This window comes from Vanacampus margaritifer, chromosome 4 (assembly GCF_051991255.1).
Source record: "Vanacampus margaritifer isolate UIUO_Vmar chromosome 4, RoL_Vmar_1.0, whole genome shotgun sequence".
Classification (NCBI taxonomy): Eukaryota; Metazoa; Chordata; class Actinopteri; order Syngnathiformes; family Syngnathidae; genus Vanacampus; species Vanacampus margaritifer.
The window spans coordinates 10,122,780-10,142,771 of NC_135435.1; the positions used below are offsets into that span (position 1 = coordinate 10,122,780).

General features: G+C 39.4%; 1 protein-coding gene across 12 annotated transcripts in view; it reads left to right on the plus strand.

The window, feature by feature from the left end:
* neo1a (neogenin 1a) overlaps window positions 1-19,992 on the plus strand; it is a 175,182-nt gene that overhangs the window by 144,241 nt on the left and 10,949 nt on the right. For 8 of the 12 annotated variants that reach the window (XM_077563980.1, XM_077563983.1, XM_077563987.1 and 5 more), the window contains exons 13-22: window positions 2,702-2,846; window positions 4,469-4,579; window positions 4,663-4,857; window positions 6,668-6,763; window positions 12,179-12,411; window positions 15,593-15,731; window positions 16,570-16,677; window positions 16,758-16,952; window positions 17,599-17,631; window positions 17,869-17,937. In XM_077563980.1, the coding sequence (XP_077420106.1) occupies window positions 2,702-2,846; window positions 4,469-4,579; window positions 4,663-4,857; window positions 6,668-6,763; window positions 12,179-12,411; window positions 15,593-15,731; window positions 16,570-16,677; window positions 16,758-16,952; window positions 17,599-17,631; window positions 17,869-17,937 (1,324 nt within the window). The remainder of the gene's footprint in view (window positions 1-2,701; window positions 2,847-4,468; window positions 4,580-4,662; window positions 4,858-6,667; window positions 6,764-12,178; window positions 12,412-15,592; window positions 15,732-16,569; window positions 16,678-16,757; window positions 16,953-17,598; window positions 17,632-17,868; window positions 17,938-19,992) is intronic. The other 4 variants (XM_077563982.1, XM_077563985.1, XM_077563991.1 and 1 more) reach the window with 2 other exon arrangements.

The window sequence follows — 19,992 nt, forward strand, 5'->3', positions numbered from 1 at the left end:
AATATTTCAATTTTATTTATTGATTGATATTTGATTTTATTTATTTCCACATTTTCTTTTATATTTATTTATTTTTTGTTACTTAAATTTACCCCAAATATCATCCAATACATTTTCATACATTCTCCATCTTTTGCTTCAGTCAAATTTTTCGCCTTTTCTCTCATTGATTCCCCAGTTATATTTAAACAGCTCCCAAGTCTTTGTGTGTCAGGACTTTAAACTCTAATTGTTAAATCGGATTTATTACAGTTGAGCACACTGTAGCTTTTGTGTGACACCGCCGATTCGATGGGCCGCTGAGTTGGCCGCAGGCTTTCCAACAGTCTCCTGATAAAAACACGAGAGCTGCCTTAGATGGCCTCTCTTTTTTTATCCATGACTGTACATCTTCAAACAGAGAGCTGCAGGCTTATTTATTGTACACTTCCACCAAGTTGTTTCTTACTAATGATATGTGAGGCCGAACGTGTAAATGGAGAGCCTGCAAGATGGAAAAGGTGCATGCGCTGACTGCAAATGTTGGAGGATGGAAGCCTTTGCTGGTCAGTGGCGCTGACAGACTGAGTGAGAGAGAGAAAGCTGTCAAAGCAATGCAGGGAAAAGAAGCTGTTCAATAATCCTATCACACACGAGCAGCTTGAGAGGGAACTGGCCACCCATGTTGAGGGAAGAGTCAGTTGGGATTTGAGTGCTAGAAAACAATGGGTGCCGGCGCAAATGTTAAAAGGAGTCATTTGGTAGAAAGGACGACAATTGTCACATTTGTTTTGTTTTGGTCTCTAGGCAGAAGCAAGCACAATTTCACTGTCAAACAAGTAACTTGCTGCTTCCTATTTCCACACATTGTTTGAATCCTTCTTTCCTGTTCTTGTCTTTTTTTATGCTCACTTTAATTCTGAACATGAGCAGTCGTAACGTATACAAGGCGCTGATGTCTCATCTAATTTGCTAACAGTATTACAGGAAAAATTGTTATCACATGTTTCATATTCTCGGTCACGTCTCTTCTTCCTCACATTGCTCCCTGGGATTTTCTTAAGAGTCAATTCGACTTTGCTTTCAGTGAAAAGAACAGACAAATGCAGCCGGCCGGCCGTTCATGGGAAATGAGAACTAAACGTCACACAAATGCATTTGTGCCTTTTCCCCATATTGGGGCCGGGCCGGAGAGTGTGTGACCTCTTGATGCATTCAGCCTTTTGTGCATCAATGTGACAGTAGGAGAGAATTAATTAAGAACTTCTTGCTCCTGCCGAGCTACCCCCCACCTGTCTCTTTACACACACAACATTCCGGATGCATGGATCCCAGCGTGAAGTGTGGGCCTGTAAGCAAAATGCCCATATTGAGCTCTCATGTCTTGTGTTTTTGTGAGGTATTCACACCACTGTCAAGAAATGAGCTCACCTTTTTATGAGTCTTTTCCACAACATGTGACCATCTTGGCCGGCTTCTTTGTGAAGCCTGCCTCCCAAATATTGGATGACATTTACATTACACACTGAGTTTTTTCTACTACAAACGACAATTCACATGTATAGTCATAGTATTGACAACAACTTCAATACATTGATTTGAACATCCTGTTCAGCCAGTAAACTACAAAGTCGAGATATCTGATGTTCAAATTGATAAACGTGATTGTTTTTGCAAATGCTGCTCTTCGTCACTCACTTGCATTAACCTAAAGTATGCTAGCTTCTGATTGGTTAGTGTTTCGTCAGCTGATAGGGGATCAGGAAGTGTTGACGCTCTAGCTGCCGTGTATGACGAGTAAAGTTTAAATAAAGAATGAATGAATTAGTTTTTTTCTCGGAATATTGCCCCCATCCTCCAAAAAATTAAATAAAAAATTGTACGTGGCCCTAATATGCCGTCGTACTCAACAGTCCAGGGTCTCTATTGTTTTGTTTTGTTTTATTGTTCGCAACCCACTTTGTTTGTCAAGTCTGCATTAGGGCTGGCTATCCATTCTAATTTCCTCAATCAATTCGATTTCGATTCACAAGAGTTTAGATCGATTAGATTTACATTTTTTTCCGATTTGATTTAATTCACTGCAAGTCAATACAATGTCAATTAATTACGGAACATAAATTCTTCTTAAATGTCAAGGCCATGATTAAAAACTCCACAAATATAAAATTTTAATAATAAAGTACATTTTGCAAAGGCAGTAATTGGTCAAATGATTTCGTTTATTAATGAAAGTAATACGTTATTATAATTTAAGTGTTACACAAACATTGACATCAGCAAGGTTGAGATGAAAATATTCTCAGAATTCAAATTCAATAATTGTAAATAAAAAATGTAAAGATTCTGAAGTGTCTTAAAATGCAAAACGTTTCATAAATGTAAGAAAATAAATAAATTCAAGTGAACAGTAAATATCAAGAAAACAGTAATATAAAAAAATTGGCCTTTAAAATTTTATTTTCTTAGGAATTTATGGCAAAAAGAGACATTACAATAATGGATTCATGGTTTTATGAATCGATATCAGGCTCGAAAAAGAAAATCGATTCGATATTGATTATTAGATTTTTTTTTTTAAATCCAGCCCTAGTCTGTATTATTGCAACGTTTGAGGATACTCATAAAGACATGACTTGACCATTACACGCCAAAGCCTTCACTATGATAGTCATTTTCATGGCCTTATTGGTTGCATTGACTCTCCTTTGCCCTTTCACAGAGCATCATGCTGCGGTGGCAGCCGCCGCCCTCCAATTCCCAGAATGGAGAAATCACTGGATATAAGATCCGATACCGTAAAGGATCACGGAGAAGTGAGACAGCGGAGACCACCGGGGGGACACAGCTTTCCAAGCTCATTGATGGTAACAAACACTAGTGTTGTACCATTTTTGACCCTGATACCGATTCCAATTTTGCAGTTTCGCCAGATGCCGATATCATACCGCTACCTAAAAGGCTGCCTTGCCATTGGTTCAGAGCATTCAAGGTCTAATATGATATCTTGGCTCAGCATGCAGTGAACATGTCACACATCAGTGAATGTTGTGCACAAGCAAGACACAAGATGCTGCATCCAAAGCCCTATATTAGCGTCGGAAATAATGGTATCGGCATCTTACTTGTTAGTATTTGCAGATATATATATATATATATATATATATATATATATATATATATATATATATATATATATATATATATATATATATATATAAATAAACTCACCCTGGAATATTATCACTTGTAGATCTCGGATTTGCTCTGTAAAGTAAAATCTTAGCATATGAACTCAATCTGTTCCAAGACGCTTGTTGACATTGGCTTAGTTATGGATTTTTGTTTTTTTTCTCCATAATATTAAAAAAATAAATTCTTGATTCCAGGGTCAAAATGTCACCATCATAGAACCTTCAGTAGCTGTACAGATAACCTTTAAAATTAAATTTTACATTGTCAACATCTATAGAAATGTTAATGTTATCATTACTGCTTGAATTTGAGTCACATCCATAGTGCGCCATTTTAGAGATGTTCAGATTACAAGATCGACAAGTAGGACGAATCATTTGCTGAACATCTCAACATCGCGGACAAATCATGTGTGGGGAAAAATAGCAGGTTGTTCTTTACGCATACTGTCAGCTCTTGTCATTCAATTGGTTATTGGTTTTGGCTAAATTGTTGCTTAGAAGTACTTGTGTCTTCAGAATGGGGACCAAGCAGCCCAGGGCCTTCTTAATTTTTTAGCGCATGAATATGATCTTAACGTGTCTCAGTGGCTTTGCATGATAGCGTTGCATCCCCCGGGGCTATCACCAAAATCAATCGCTGGTTAATATTAGATGTTGGCTCAGCAACTTTCAAGTGGCGTGACCTCCCACTGTGCTTGCATCAAAGAGAATATACACTTAAAAGTTGATTCTATCCTTTATCAAACATTCTGGAGGCGTGAAGCAGAGAAGGATGTTTGTTGGTTCAAATGCATTTAGAGGGAGATGTAGCCTCGGAGGCACACAATTTGGCAGACTTTTTAAGCTACCCCGAGGGTGGCCCACAATAGTCGGCATTGAGTAAGTAGCATGCAACTACGAGATGAGAATCTTGAAACCAAATTAGACAATGATTTTATTTATTAAATTTTTTTATCTGCAGATCATTTGTCAGTAGACGCTCATGAATGCCGATGCCGGCACCCAGTAGTCAAACTGGATCTAGACTTTTCCTTCTATTCGTTTTTTTCTCTCCGTTTCCATCAAGCCGTTTCTTTTACGACACATCTTTCTCAAGTGCTGCATATTTGTATCTATCAAAACAGTCCAAACCCATGTGGGGACGTCAATTTTCATTGCCTTGATGTTCTTGAGAAGGGAATACTACCACTGTGAGGCAGCCTTACAAATTTCCTCTTCAGATCCTGCAGAGGGATTCTGTTAAGAAATATTTGCACGTCAAATAAAAGTCACACTATTTTCCGCTGGTGCAGGTCTTGAGCGTGGGACAGAATATTCTTTCCGGGTGTCTGCCATCACGGTGAACGGGACGGGCCCAGCCACCGACTGGACGGCAACGGAGACATTTGAAAGTGACTTGGATGGTAAGATTGACTGTTGTCACGCAGTCTTTCCCATGACTTGCCTTGAAAAAATGTTTTATCGGGATTGGAAATTGCCTCGCCAGAATCCCGGGTCCCAGACCAGCCCAGTTCGCTTCACGTCCGTCCCCTGGTCAACAGCATCGTGGTGAGCTGGACTCCGCCGGAGAACCAGGACATTGTTGTACGTGGCTACAGCATCGGCTACGGCATTGGCAGCCCTCATGCTCAGACCATCAAAGTCGATTACAAGCAGCGCTACTACACTATTGAAAACCTCGGTAAGAAAAAATCTTCTAGGAAGAATTAGAGATTTAAATACTCAATCTGATTGTAAGGTGTGTGTACGGATTTGTTGACTCGTTATTTGTCACTTAATTACACTGACGTGTTTAAGTCAGTCACTAATAAAGACCTGTGGGAAGATTGTGCTTTTCAAGTCACCAATTCTGCATGCAAAACATGCAAATTGCTTACAGTTTCTCACACAAGATGATTAAACTGCACCGCTGATTTTATTCATAGTGTCAATTTAGAGGATTAATGAGCACTGAGCTCATTCCGCAATTTGCTCATCACACCAACCAGGGACAAAAAAAAATGAAAGGGGTTCTGGTCGCTTTAGTACTTATTGTAAGGTTATTCAAATTTTCTGCTAGAGTAGACCAAATCTTCTTCTTTTTTGCTTTCTTTCTTTGAGGACCTAAAATGTGATCAATTCTGACATTATTTTAGATGGTAAAATAATGTAGTTCAAATCAGGCATATGTCCAAGCTGAGGCCCACCACCCATTTTTTAGCGGCCCACGGCCCTTATACTAAAAATAACATTTGATATTCTGTAGCGCTTTTCTACATATGCAAAGATAGAAATAAAGTATTTATGACTAAAATAACACTGTCTTTAAAATACTGTGTTAAAGGAAAAATTCAATGTCAGCAGCAAAACTTGTTTATTCCGCTTAATATTCTCTGTGTCGAGCTCCAATTAATGAACAATAATAATCCACAAGTAGGGGTGTTAGAAAAATAGATTCGGCAATATATTGCGATATTACAGCACGCAATTCTCGAATTGATTCAATATGCGGCCGAATCGATTTATAAACATCAATTTTTAATGGAAATATTCAACAAAACGTCTTACTTAGGGTTAGGATTCACACATTAAGCATGGAAGAATAGAATGTTATATTAATGGAACATTAATCCATAAAACTTTATTTCATTGCTGTTCAAACATGAGACAGACTGCAACCTGTTTGTTAAATTTAGTGGCTCATTATAAAGCTGAATTTTCTGATAAATAAATACATTTTCATACAAATCTTACAGTGTACATGTACAAGTTTACTCAATTGTATTTTCTAAATTTGAGGTTTTTTTTTTTAATCGCAATAATCAATTTATAGATTCGTATCGGAATTAATCGGTATCGAATCGTGACCTATGAATTGTGATTCGAATCGGCAGGTACTAGGCAATTCACACCCCTATCCACAAGTACCGGTTTTAAAAATGACTACAGTTTGCTCTGGTTTTGGTTGTGAATGTGGAGATGGGATTTGAGCGTTGTTCCGTGCCGTCAAGCGCTGTTTGTCCACCCCAAAATCTTGAAAATCCTCAACTATTTGCCTTACCACCTTTAACAGAAAGCTGTTATGCAACAGCTTTTGGAAATAACTAGAACATATCAACTAGCATAATTGCTTGCTTGATTGATTTTAGTGCATTTAATAAAGTAAAGCAGATTTCCAAGCAACCCTTCCATTTTTTTCCTGTATGCGGGTTCAAATGAAAAAATTTAGACACCCCTGGTTTAAATAGTGCAAGTGTCAATAGCTAGTTTAAGTCCTGTGGGTAAAGTCTCTTTGTTTATAAAGGTATGTTAGAGATATCGGTGATGGCAAATTTCCCATGTGTACATATTGGAAGCCTTCATTAGAGTCGCAGCAAGATGAATTATTTTATTCAAATGTTCTCTCTGCTAATATCGCCATTATGAGTTGAGTGTCTCTAGAGTTTCAGCTTGATTAGATGGCTGCATCAATTGATGTTGCTGCACTCCGTCTTTGCATCTCTCTTGTTCAGACCCGAGCTCCCACTATGTGATCACGCTCAAGGCCTTCAACAACGTGGGCGAGGGGATTCCTGTATATGAGAGTGCCATCACAAGACCACAGTCAGGTAGGAAGTGCAAATCTACCTCCCAAATGGGGGGGGGGGGGGTGGCAAGAGCTCCACATTATGGATCTACTTATGATTTATCTGAACTTAAAGGTGCCTTGCGGAGTTTAAAATGTTAATGTTAAAAGATCCCTGACTTTTTAACTGCTACTGCGCCTATCAGCTTGTATCTTCCCTTCACTGTGGAGTTTCTTGGGGGTGGAGTGGTGGAGGACATGTAGTGTTGTGCTAGCAAGCGTATGACACAACTGTGATGGAAATTGAAAAAAAAAAAAAAAACAAGAAGATGAGGTCGGCTTTGAGAACAGCCCAAACTCGGACTAAATAACAGAAAAATCGAAGAGTTTTTTTCAAGCGCATGTGCAAGAGGTGGCAGTCACAAGTAAAAAAAAAACGGTGACAAACTCCGCAATGCATCTTTAAAGCGGGAGTCAACCCCTAAAAAAATCTTTACAATATGTTCTAGGCAGTCCCACTAGTCTAAACATGGTATTCTGATTAACTCTTTGACTGCCAGACGTTTTCGGAAACGGGATGCCGCCAGTGCCAGCCGATTTTGACTGATCTTTCAAGGTCCATAGAAAATGTTGTGTTTGGACTATGGAAACACACATACTACCAAATGAAAGATTGAACTCTCATCTTTCATCAAAAAAAAAAGTTTGTTTCTACCTTATTCCGTTCTTCAGTAATCAACAATAGAAAATGGTTAGTTTCACCGAAATGCTCTGTTTTGAAACAAAAAGCGGAGAAAAAGAGATTTTTGTGAAACGATGTTATTTCATGCACTCTAGTGAATTGTACACTTCTTTTTGTCCATGAATGATGCCACAAACACCTAAATAGTGCTTTACTTCTGTAATACACCACCACCAACAATGAAAAAGTGTTTTTTGGTTGCAAAATACGTTTATTTCCATTCAACAGTGTAACAATTTGACAAAAGAATTTTGCAAACTATTTACAAATGTGTGCAACTGTGGTACTATTTACAATTATGTGGATGTTTCAAATACAGTTTTTCTTTTGTAACACTGCCCTGCGTGCAAGGAGACAGAGCAGGATTTGCACAACAGATACGTTTCACTTCGATTGTCCGTTTTGCGTGCGGACGTTACACTTTTTTGACGGCCTTTTTTTCCGGGGAATAGCAAGTAGCAGACTGTACCCACTCCTCTGATGAATATGCATTGGACTCGGGGTACTCTTCGTCGTCCGATTGAACGTCCGCCTGAGCGTGCTCGGTTGTGCTCCGCGTTTTCCGGTGTTAGCCTCGCTAGCCCGTGAACCTTTATGACGTCGTCATAGCCACCGCGTCAGCGCTTCCAACTTCGGCGTCAACCTCGGAGTCACCATCATCATCATCGATGATGATCATCGTCGTCATCAATGTGCTCTTTAGCGTTGGTCGATACTTTTCGTCTTTGAAAAAAACTGCTCCAGCGTGAGCTGCTTGCAACCGGTCACCATGTTCTCTTCCCTTCCCCAGCCATTGTCCCCTCTCGCTCTGCCTCACGTCTTCTACTGACGCCTACCCAATCTTGTCAAAAGAGAGTCATTGCTGCCATCTAGGGGCCAAAAATAGTCATTAGGCTAACTAGATCTGCTTGAAACTTTCACCACAGCTGGCCAAGGCTTTCCTCCACCCGTTTCCCCCCCAAAAAAATTAAAAAATGGATGAAAAAATGGATGACGTCTTTTAACATCATTGGCGGCCCTCCGTAGGTTTTTACTTGACGTCTTTTAACGTCCATGGCAGTGAAAGAGTTAATATTGTGTTTGTGGAATATAAATAAACTAGCAAAATCCACCTATTTTAATCTATTTTGAGGAACAGCCATTTTGCCGTTCGCAATCGACTTGCGCCCAATTCACACTGAATGCGTAACGGCATCCATATGGACGCCGCAAAGGAATAGAAAGCATTTGAGTCTGCGTGCCAATTCACACCAGCTCCAGTGCGGTGCGTATCGGTCGGATGCAGAGCTGCGGAAGGTTTCCGCAAGGTTTCTATTTTTTCCGGATCCCGCATGCGGACTTTCATGAAGCTGAAGAAATTACACGAGCTGGACAGGAAGTTAGGCGTCGGCATCAAGGTAGATCCGGTATATTTCAAAATAAAACCGTTTGCGAACCCGTTTTTTGGGGAGAGACGCTAGCTAACTACATAGCATGACATAAGTCGGACATTTAAAAGACCAAAAAAGATGAGCTCAGAATAAACAGGCACGAACAGCCCACGCAACGCAAGCAGTGTGAATTGCAGTATGCCGTATGGAAACCGCTCCGCAGTCGGTGTGAAATTGAGTGTTAAAATGACATCACGGATGCTCGGGTAACGACCGGTCATGGTGAGCGTCACATGACAAAACTCAGAAAACAGATGAGCTGTGATTGGTCGTTACCTGAGCCCTGAGCAACTGTGATGTCATTTTCAGTCGACACAAAGTGGCAAAATGGCCGTCAATTGAGATGGATAAAAACAGGTGAATTTTGCTGCTTAATTCGTATTCTGCAAATGCAATTTTAAACATCATTTTTGGGTTGATTTCCTCTTGAACATTAAGTACACTTTCACAACTTCCACACCCGTTTGCTGCAATACAGTTTGACACCACTGTAAACTTCAAGTACGACAATAAACACAAATAGTGTCAATCAAAGCAAAACATTACAACAGAATGATGACTCCATCACTTGGATCGGATCTCATTAGATGTAAAGGTGCACCTAATGTTATGTTAGGACTCCAAATCTCTTTTTGATCAAATGTTTGCATGAAAAGGCGAGGCAAATAGTGCATTTCATTCACAATGTAACTCAGGGCACATAAGTACAACTTTAAATAGAATTTACAAAATAGTTAAAAGACATTTTAAAGCAAAGAAAGAAGAAGTAGCTTAGAAAAAAAGTTGCGGAACTGTTTATGTGGAGGTCTGGCCAGAACTAACACAGTGCGCCACTTGCCTTGATTGCTGCATAGTCATGTTTGCTGTCCCTTTGTGTTTATGAGCCGCGCTGCAATCTGGTTATGATCTGCATCTCAATTATAGACCAAAACAAAAGACCCAATCCAGTGTTCACCACAAACGCTCTTCAAGTATGAAGCCCTTCTAGTGTGCTTCTATGAAAGCAGACTTCGCGCACACTTTGTGTCAGTGTATGACGATAAGTTGCACGGGATCCCCGGGGCGTCCCAGAGGGGGGTCTGCGCCCACCCCCCTTTCAAATCTAGACTTGCAGCTCCCCGCTCAGCCTTGATGGCGCCACTTTGTCTCCTCCGTCGCTCTGTTGCAATACTGAGAGGGCGGGATGCTGGATGACATGAATCACGTCTGCATGCTTTGAGGGGGGGGTCGTGAAAGTAAGGGGGGTACAGCCTAAGTGCACACACGCACAAGCCTCTCTGTGAGGTTCAGTGCTCCTCCTCACATCCTCGTAGACGCACACGGCGCTGCACACACCCGGACCCCCTGTTGTGTCTTTGGCAACCCTTCGTCAGATCCAAACGTTTCCTCTCAAAGCAGAACCAAAAACCTTCCGCCATCGTCTGCCGCTGCCTCCTCGGGGGCGCCGTCTTTTCCTGCCAGTTTGTTCAAGTCAGGATTAAAAAGACAAGCTGACCTACATAGTACTTTGGAAACAAAACTGTGGAAAAACTTGGTGAACTTGGTTTGAGAGAGCGTGGGGTTTCACATGCATCATAGCGCAATGATTTGAGCGAAAAGCAAGGAATGTTAGTAAGACGAGTGGTAAGGCACCGTCTTCCATCAGTTTTCTTAGTTGGGTAAAAAAAATAATGCAGCTTCTGCATTTCACTCAAAAGCCACAGTACACTCCGTAACTGCATGAATGCTCGGGTCTTCATCATGCACGCAGTACAAAGAGCTTGGAACAGAGAATGGAGTCATGCAGGGCGAGGACCAACAAGTAGTTGAAGAGAGTCATCACGGATGACTGAGCAGGGCTTTTTCTTTTATCACTTAATGGAGTGAAGATCCTGGAGAAGTCAAGCACATGGGCAACCGTGGGGGGACCCCTTAACTCGAGAAATGTCACGTTTGTGGCCATTTAGCATTGGTCAATATTTCTTAGCATGTTGCTAAAGAAATATTTGAATGAAAGTAAGAAAAATAATAGATTAGCTTTGTATGCTCATTAAAACTAAAATTGGCATTCTGATTTCAAAATTGCAATCAGTCTGTTTTTTTCTCCACAGCTTCCCTTCCAGATAAGCAAAATTCTACTGAACTCTAAAACGAGAATTGTTGAACCAATTTTAGATTACAAATAGAATTGTTGACCAACTTAAAAAAAATTGCTTCAGTTGGTAAAGACGATTGAATTAATTGGAGTCCAAAGTGAATATATTAAATTAATTATGAGTTCAATGAACTTAATATATTCACCCGAATTAAGTTCATCCAAAGTGACTCCAATACAAAGTATTAAGTATAATGAACTCATAATTAATTAAACTTTTAATATATTCACTTTGGACTAACTTAATTCAATTGTGTGTTACCAATTGAAGTGATTTGTTTAAGTTGGTCAACAATTCAATTTGTAATCTTAAATTGGTTCAACAATTCTCTTTTTAGAGTGTGATTAGCTGTAATACGACTGTAGTACGAAGAGCTGATTACGATTAGACTCATCTATAGCTATGCAGTCAAAATTGAGATGAGAGGTGTTTGCAACTCCCAGTAGGTCAAGTACTATCAATATCTGCTAACAGAAAGCTAGCATAGTGGGAATGAAAAAGATTAGTGCTAGCTTTTCTCTGAACCTTGTAACCATGGGTATACTGTTGTAAGTTCTATTTTGTTTTATGATTATTTTTTTTTAAAGCTCGGGCTCAAACTGTTCAATTTTAGTGTTTTATTGGCATACATACACAATTCATTCATATTTTTAAGTAAAATGGTGATCCTATAGTTCAAATCTTGATGCGATAGAAAAAAACTGTTTTGGATCCTGCACCCGCAAATTAGTTCAAAACCGCTGTCAGACCCAACTCGACAAAACTTGTGTTCTCCAGGGTAATTCACTGTAATCAATAGCTCATCTCTTCCTGTCCCTCACAGTAGTATTGATAGCACGCAGCAACGTTTAAAAGTCTGTAGATGTGTCTGATTTTAGAGGTCAGTGTCTGTTTTTCTAATAGAATCTTTTCTCTTTCTCTTCACCCTTCCCAATCCCATGTTCATTGTGCTTATGTTTGGTTTCTCCGTTCACCCTTCCATTCTTCCTTTTAACGCAATAACCTTCATTTTTCCGCCTGTCCGTCCTCCCCTGCATCCCGTCCGGACTCCTGCCTGATTGTCCCATGACCATGCCATGCATTTTCTTGTGTTTTTAATTTGCTCATTTTAATTTGTGCGCTTGCATGCGGGTTTGCTGCCTGACGGGCAGACCCCATAGACCCTGACGTTGACCTGTACGAACTCTTCCATGCTCCATACACCCCAGTACCAGATCCCACCCCCATGATGCCACCTGTGGGTGTTCAGGCCTCCGTGTTGAGCCATGACACCATCAAAGTGACCTGGGCGGACAACTCTTTGCCAAAGAACCAAAAGATCACTGATAACCGTTACTACACAGTGCGCTGGAAGACCAACATCCCTGCCAACACAAAAATGAAGGTAAGGAGTATTTACAGTACAATAGTAATAATAAAAATGCATCAGATTCTTATAGCGCTTTTCTAGACATTCAAAGACGCTTTACAATGGAGTGGATACATTATTCATGCACTCACACAATAGCCAAAGCTTCCCTGGGGCAGGCTTAAAATTAAAAAGATGTACTGTACTGTAAAAAACGAGCGTGATATTGATTTGTGTTGAGGATATTTCCTGTCACTAGATTTATAAGACATTGATGTTCATATTAAGAGCTATATAATCTTTAAATTGAAGTAACTTTTTGAAATTGCAAAATACAACTTTGACCCCAGTCTCCACAAATATATGCATTATTATTAACACATTCACTGCCATAGACGGCTATAGACGTCAAAGATTCCTTTTGACTGGGCTGGCAGTGAATGAGTTATATTTATTACTACTAAATTTTTCCAAGTAAGGGGCGGTCATTAATCGTGCGTAAAAAAAAAATAGAACTTTAAATTAACTCAAGTTTAAGGCACACATTTTTAAACCCCTAATAGCCAAGCCTTAAGCCACTAATAGCTTTGTTTCTTTAATGACAGCCGTTTTTAAACAGTAGGATGACACAAACAAAATATTTCCATGTTGTATATTTGTAGAGTGGTGGCATGGAAGAAACTATTTTATTTTGAGGTGGAATTTGTAGTATGTGCCTTGTTTAAGTCACTTGCCATGTGATATGAATGTCATCTTTCATAAATTGAATGTATAAAATAATGAACACCAACATATTGTCACCATCACAGCGGCATTGTACAGCACAGCACACTAGCATAAGTCAATATTTGAATTTGTGTGATTTGCACACTGCGACAGTGATTTAAAAGCTCCACGGGCTTCATTATGGTACTATCCAGTTAACTAAATCCCATACATTTACATGTCTATTAACAAATTGATCAAATACTTTGTGTGCTCATAACTGCTTCTACATTCTGCCTTCTGTTTTTTTTTCCTATCTCACCATCTGCTATTGTACTGCCCCCTCTTGAGAACAGTACATTAAATCTTCTTAAAAATGGCATTCCAGATTACATAGACGGTTAAAAAACAGAGTAGACATCTTTTGTGATATGTACTAACCTTGATAGTAAAAATAATTTAGGCTGCTCTGTTTAATGACAAAGGTAAACACACTGCACACTGCAGGCAAATGCAACCCAGATCAAACTTTTTTCCCAAATGCAACCTGTATCTGACTTTTTTATGTCAGTCTGAACCGCTCAATTAAGATTTTTTTCATATCCGACCTGGGTCACTTTTATATGTGGTCCTAGATCGGATACGTATCCGAAATTTTGCAATGCGACCGCAGTCTGAACGGCCAGGTCGCGGGAAGGGCCATTAAGCTTGACGCATCACGGAGGTCCGCTCGGCTCGGGAGATGTACGTGAATCGGCAAAGTTGTTTCGAATAACAGTTGTGGCTTTATATTTGACTTTAATTAATCCCACATGAAGTCTAAAAATGACATTTGTGGTGGTGATATTAGTCATTTAGCCACGCAGACGGCTCAATTATTACGTGCGGCAATGACGTGACGTCATCATTCAGGAGAGGAAAAAAGGAGAGGTCTCTGTGTGATGAGGCGCTCGTACAGGCTCATTCTCCTCATTTTCACAAAATTATTACTGTTATATTAATATTTCTACCTCCTCCTGCATCACTCCTCTGTTGATATGAGATGGTAAAAATATGACCCCCGACGACGGACTTGTAAAAGTCCGTAGCCCTGACACGCTGGACCATACGTATTTACTTCTGCAAACACAGCATTGTGAGTGACGTTGTATGTTCTTCTTCGCATGCGGGTCACTTTGGGGACGCATTACGTCCACACAGCAGACAGACTGAGGTCGCAATTAATAGGTAATGTGAAGGCTTACTCAAAAAGAATCAGATTTCACCCAAAAAAAATCGGAATTGAGCATTAAGACCTGTAGCCAAAATACCTTTGTCAAACTGAACAACTGCCTCTTTGTAATAGATTTGTGCTAAATATTTCAAACCAGCTGTAAACTGAAGTGAGTCATTAGTTGCACTTCACATAGGTTGAATCACACACACGCACTCACTTGACTGTTTCTTGAGTTCTGAACATCCTGAAAGTGCAGTCAGTTCTTTTCTCAATGACTTTGGTTACCTTTGTTTAGCACTTAGATGCAAGGGCGCCAACAGGGAATAGGGCTTATGTGCAGCCAACTTCTGCATTCGGCAAAGCAGGACAAAGCACTTCCCACAAGTAAACATCTACAATGCCTTTTGTTTTACTTTCAAGAGCTGCCAATGATGACAATATTCAACATTTGGTCTTTTTTAATATTCGTCTTTGTGTTTACGTATATCATATAACATACAGGGGGACCCTTGAAAACGCTTAGTGGCAGTATATCCCTGCCCTGTGTAAAGTTCAAATGGGAACTGTCGCCGGCTCTTTTATCTTGAATGCTCACTATAACTAATAATAACAACCAGGAGGCTGCATATTTTCAGTTAAACTATTTCCTGGTTGCCAGAAAGATCGAGTTCACAGCTGTGGAGCCTTTTCTGCTGAATGCGGAAGAAGCTCTAATCTATTCAAAATGGTCTCTACTCTTATACTGTCTCAGCCTAGCCCATATCAAAATGTGTGACTTGATGGTCTTAACTGGTTTCAACTGGATAAGTGTGCCAATGTGCAGATAGATAAGAAGATGCCAAGCCAGGACAGGTCACAGCGACACAACGGCCTAGCTCAAGTCACCTATTTAACCATTAAGAGCCTAATCTAACAGCTGCTTATTTATTTGTTTATTTATTAACACACATAAAGTCCAGCAACCTGTTTCCTGGTTTGGTCACATGACGTTCCGCAAAAGGCTCTTTGGGGCACCGAGACAAAAATCTTGCTTTAAACTGCTCCATGTCAGTGCCACAAAATGAAAATAATATTTTCAAAATTTATCATTAACCGCCCCCCCAATATATTCCCTGCAATAGTATTCATGCTGGTATTTCACAAACTAGCAAATTCAACCAGAAACTTTTAGCATTGAAAGAATAACATTGGCACCTATGGAAGCCATATTGTATGAATAGCCGAGAACGATGAAATGATCTAAAAAGGTTTCTTGAGTGAGTTAAACACTAATGTGTCTTGTTCTTCTGTCCACAGATTGCCAACACCACCAGCCTGAACCACGTGGTGACAGGACTGAAGCCCAACACGTTGTATGAGTTCTCCGTCATGGTGACCAAAGGCCGGCGCACCAGCACATGGAGCATGACAGCTCAGGGAACCACCTTTGAAACCAGTATGAGTGCTACAAACCTGCATCACAACACAGAAAACCTCTCACTGATAGCTAACCATTGATAGCTTCGTGTTTTTTTTTCTATTTACTTGAGAAAGGGCCCTGCTTGCGAATAGTGAAAATCTGCACTCCCCTGTAGAATATTATTATTGTCTCTAGGCTCTAAAGCACTACTTTACTACTTGCTTATGGACAAGGCAATCGATGAAATGAATCTCCTCCCCTCACTTCAACATTGATGCCACCAAAGTAGTACCTTAACTCATTCACTCCCAGCCATTTTCACTGAAGCAACCCCCTTCGCTCCCAGCTGTTTTACAGGATTTTGACTGATTTTGCAAGGCCCACAGAATATTGTGTTCTATTGCTATAAAAACATGGAACCTACCAAAAGAAAGATTAGTCTCTTCTTATTAAAAAAAAAAAGTATATTTGTATCTGTTTCCGTTTTGCAGCAATTAGCATTAGAATATAGCTAAGTTTCATCAATATTCACATTCCTGGTGAAAACACTGACAAAAAGAGCTTGTTGCAACATGGCCCTGGCTTATACTCTGCTGCCACCTGCTGGCCATTTTATGTAATCACTACCATCGCTTTAGACCGCCTCTTCATGTCAGAAGCTGCATCAAAGCTTTCTGTATGCGCCTCCATAAAAAAACAGAACAAAAAAAGTATGAATATTTTTGGGGGAGTGAAGAACAAAGAATTAAAGAAAACTTATTTACACGTTTTTTTGGGTGTGAATGAGTTAATATTTGACAGGACTAATACTGTAACATGTATGCGGGTTCTTCTTTTTCCTGCAGTGAATGCATTCTGTCACTTCCCTCTTTAGTTCCAAGCTCCTCCCCTAAAGATGTAACGGTGGTGAGCAAAGAGAACAAACCTCGCACCATCATCATCAACTGGCAGCCTCCCTCTGAAGCCAACGGAAAGATCACAGGTAATTACGTTTCATAATATTATCTGAAATATTATATGTGTATATAAATCAAATCTACCTCACTGCACCTTCCTTTATAGGTTACATCATCTACTACAGCACAGATGTCAATGCGGAGGACCACGACTGGGTTGTTGAACCCGTGGTGGGCAACCGCCTGACTCACCAGATCCAAGATCTTACTCTTGACACGACATACTACTTCAAAATCGAGGCTCGAAACTCAAAGGGCATGGGCCCGACATCTGAGGCTGTGCAGTTTAGGACCCCAAAGAGTGAGTTTATCTAAGCAACTAAATATGACGTGCATAAAGCACACATTGATTAGGGCTGCCAGATTAAATGTATAGAGGTGTCATTTTGTACCTACATAAATGGAGGTCAGAAATTGCTATATTCTTACATAATGACGTTTAGCGATTGCAACATTGCTTATGCCTTGCCTTACCTGCAGTTGTGTAGATGTGCCCCTGAGAGTACGACATGTGATTTGGGATTTCTACCTACACAAATACACTTCTTAGTATAATGATGAACATATAATTAAAGTCATACCTCTCTGACAGTAACCATTAAAATTAATCTCAACAATCAGAATTGTTTAGTCTTCACTGGAATAAAAATCCTCTAAAATAAATCGAGCTTCAACTGAAAATGTAAAGTCCTGTGTGGGTCACGAGATATACAGTAACTTGAAAGAGTTTTGCTCAATTTGTTGAAAATTTGATTTTACTTGTTTGCCAGCTTGCCTTTGCTGTAGTGTACTTCTGTTTTTTTTGGTTTTGACTTGTCTCAATTTCAAATTTGACGCCTCCTCACAGACTTCATCTCTTACTCTGTTTCCTTCTCACTTGCCACTCTTTTGAGCTAACCTGTTATTTTTTTACTTTCTTTTTTTCCCCCCTTTCTGCGCTTCTTAAGCTGAGTCCTCTGACAAAATGGCTAATGACCAAGGTAAACTCCCCTCACACTTCATCTTTGTGTGCACACTGCTGACTCTGCTGCTCTTAGCAAAAATTTCCAACTTTTGGGCCGCTTAAAGGCTTTGGCTTTTGCTTATAGCAAGTATTAGATCATAGTATAACCTATTGGCGTACAAGATATGACACGACCAGAAGCCATTCATCAATTTAAAGACTTTCTGTCGAGCACATTTTCCCTCGTGAAGCCGCTCTTTGTGTCCACTTACAGCCTCCAATCTTCCATCCAAGCCTGGACCTCCAGGCAACCAACTTCCCCTTGATCCTGGATCAGCAGTTGGTAAGATTTTCCACATTTTCAGCTTTACCAACACAAATTCTAAGTACAGTATGTACATATGGTGTGCAAACTGAAGATATTTGATTCATCTTTAGGCATGGCCATTCAAATCGCTTTGGGGCCTTCCCACTTCAAAGTCACAAATTAAAAATAGCATTTTTTAGACCCACTGTAATCACAAGTACTCGAGTCGTTATCGATACCGAATATCAATACCACTAGTATATAAAACTCCCCCCAAAAAACAATGACAATTAAATTAAAAAAGACCCACATAAATCAATATACTGTAGCATGAATCCTTAAAATAACTTGAATTTAATTCATTCACTGCCATTGACGACTATAGACGTCAAAAATTCATGTGAACTATTTTTATTAGTTTAACATTTTTTTCCATTTCATTTTTTATGAAAACCTAGAATTTGTTTTATTGTGCATTTATAACAGATATAAAATTATCATGCGATTAATTAAGATTAAACGCCCCTTATTTTTATTTTATTTTTTAAATTAGGCCCGTCAGGGGATAACATTTTTTTATTGTAATTAATCACATGACTTCACTAATTAACTTAACTGATTAACTAACGATTAATCACAAATTTTATATCTGTTCTAAATTTACAATAAAAAAAATGTTCAGGTTTTCATACTCTTGTTAGCAAAAGTGGAAAAAAAATGTTAAACTAATAGAAATAGTTTAAATAATTTTTTACGTCTATAGCCGTCAATGGCAATGAATGAGTTAATAATTTTCTATTCTAATTTGTCATTTTTAGTTACTGATCGTTGTTGTGAATACCAATCCCTTAAAATAAGGCCTGGTATCGGTCCAATACAATACCTGGTATTGGTACTCGCCCATCTCTAAAAATAACATTGATTAAGTGATATGTAAATTCAGGGCTCTAAATGAACACCCGCCAACCGGGTGGTCATTAATATATTTACTAGTCAATTTGACTGGTAATGCAAGAGGCATTCGCGTCTGTCAGTACCAAAATGCTCAAATGTTCATTGTGAAGGTCCAGAAGGAAGACACGTCGCGACACGCTTCCCGCGGCATCTCCAAAATAAAAGTCACTACACATTTCAGCTGTCAAGACACCTTTATTGTGACGAGTTCCGACAACAACAGTGCCTCAACTGTGCGCAAATGACATTTGCAGAGCTAGTTTTCCTGAAAAGAGCACACGACTGCACGTCTTGTAAGCCTTGAAACTAATGAATAAATTATAACGCAACGCATTAACATATAAAAACGGCGTTGCCAATATGGGCGGAATAATTTGTTAGATTAGTCCGTTTATGAAAAGAGAACGGAGTTACATACCACGTCCCTCGCTTGGAACTCATTCGGTTTTGACAACTGACAAAAGTGACAATCAAAATAACAGTAGAGATTTGCCAAAAAATGGCCGCCATGAGGAGCAATTTGTTGGCAATTCTGGTCCACCAAGAACCATTAACATCGCAACTCCACAAGCAAGCACCATAAGAGCGATCAAGAAAAAATGCCAATATGTCTTAGCGAACGTAATTAATAGCGCCAGCAATTGTATTTTTCTGATTTCACGAGTGCTACACACGTGAAAAGTGTTGAAAGAAATATTGAGTTTACATGTCTTCAAATGTGTAGAATTATAAACTGAAGATATATCACCAGACTCTCTTAATTGAAATTGTACAAAACAAAGCATGTTGAGTTGGAGAAGATGTTTTGAAATGCTCACGCCATCGGGAAAAAAAAAGAGCAGGCCTTTCACAAACCGTATGGATGTGGGAGTAAGTAAATTGACTTTACTATAGGTTTTAGAATCTGTGTATTTAATACGACATAACATGCTGCCATAGACACATTGTTGTTACTTTATGTTTAGGGGCTTCAGAAAGAAAAGCAAATCTGGGAAATTTCCACTGGGGAAAAAAATGGCTGTTGGAAATTGTGTTTGGCTAATAACTTTACAGAGTCACCAGCCATGTTAGGTGGTCATCAAAAAAGTTAATTTAGAGCCTTGTGTATATTTGTGTTTATAAGTGTTTATTTTCCCC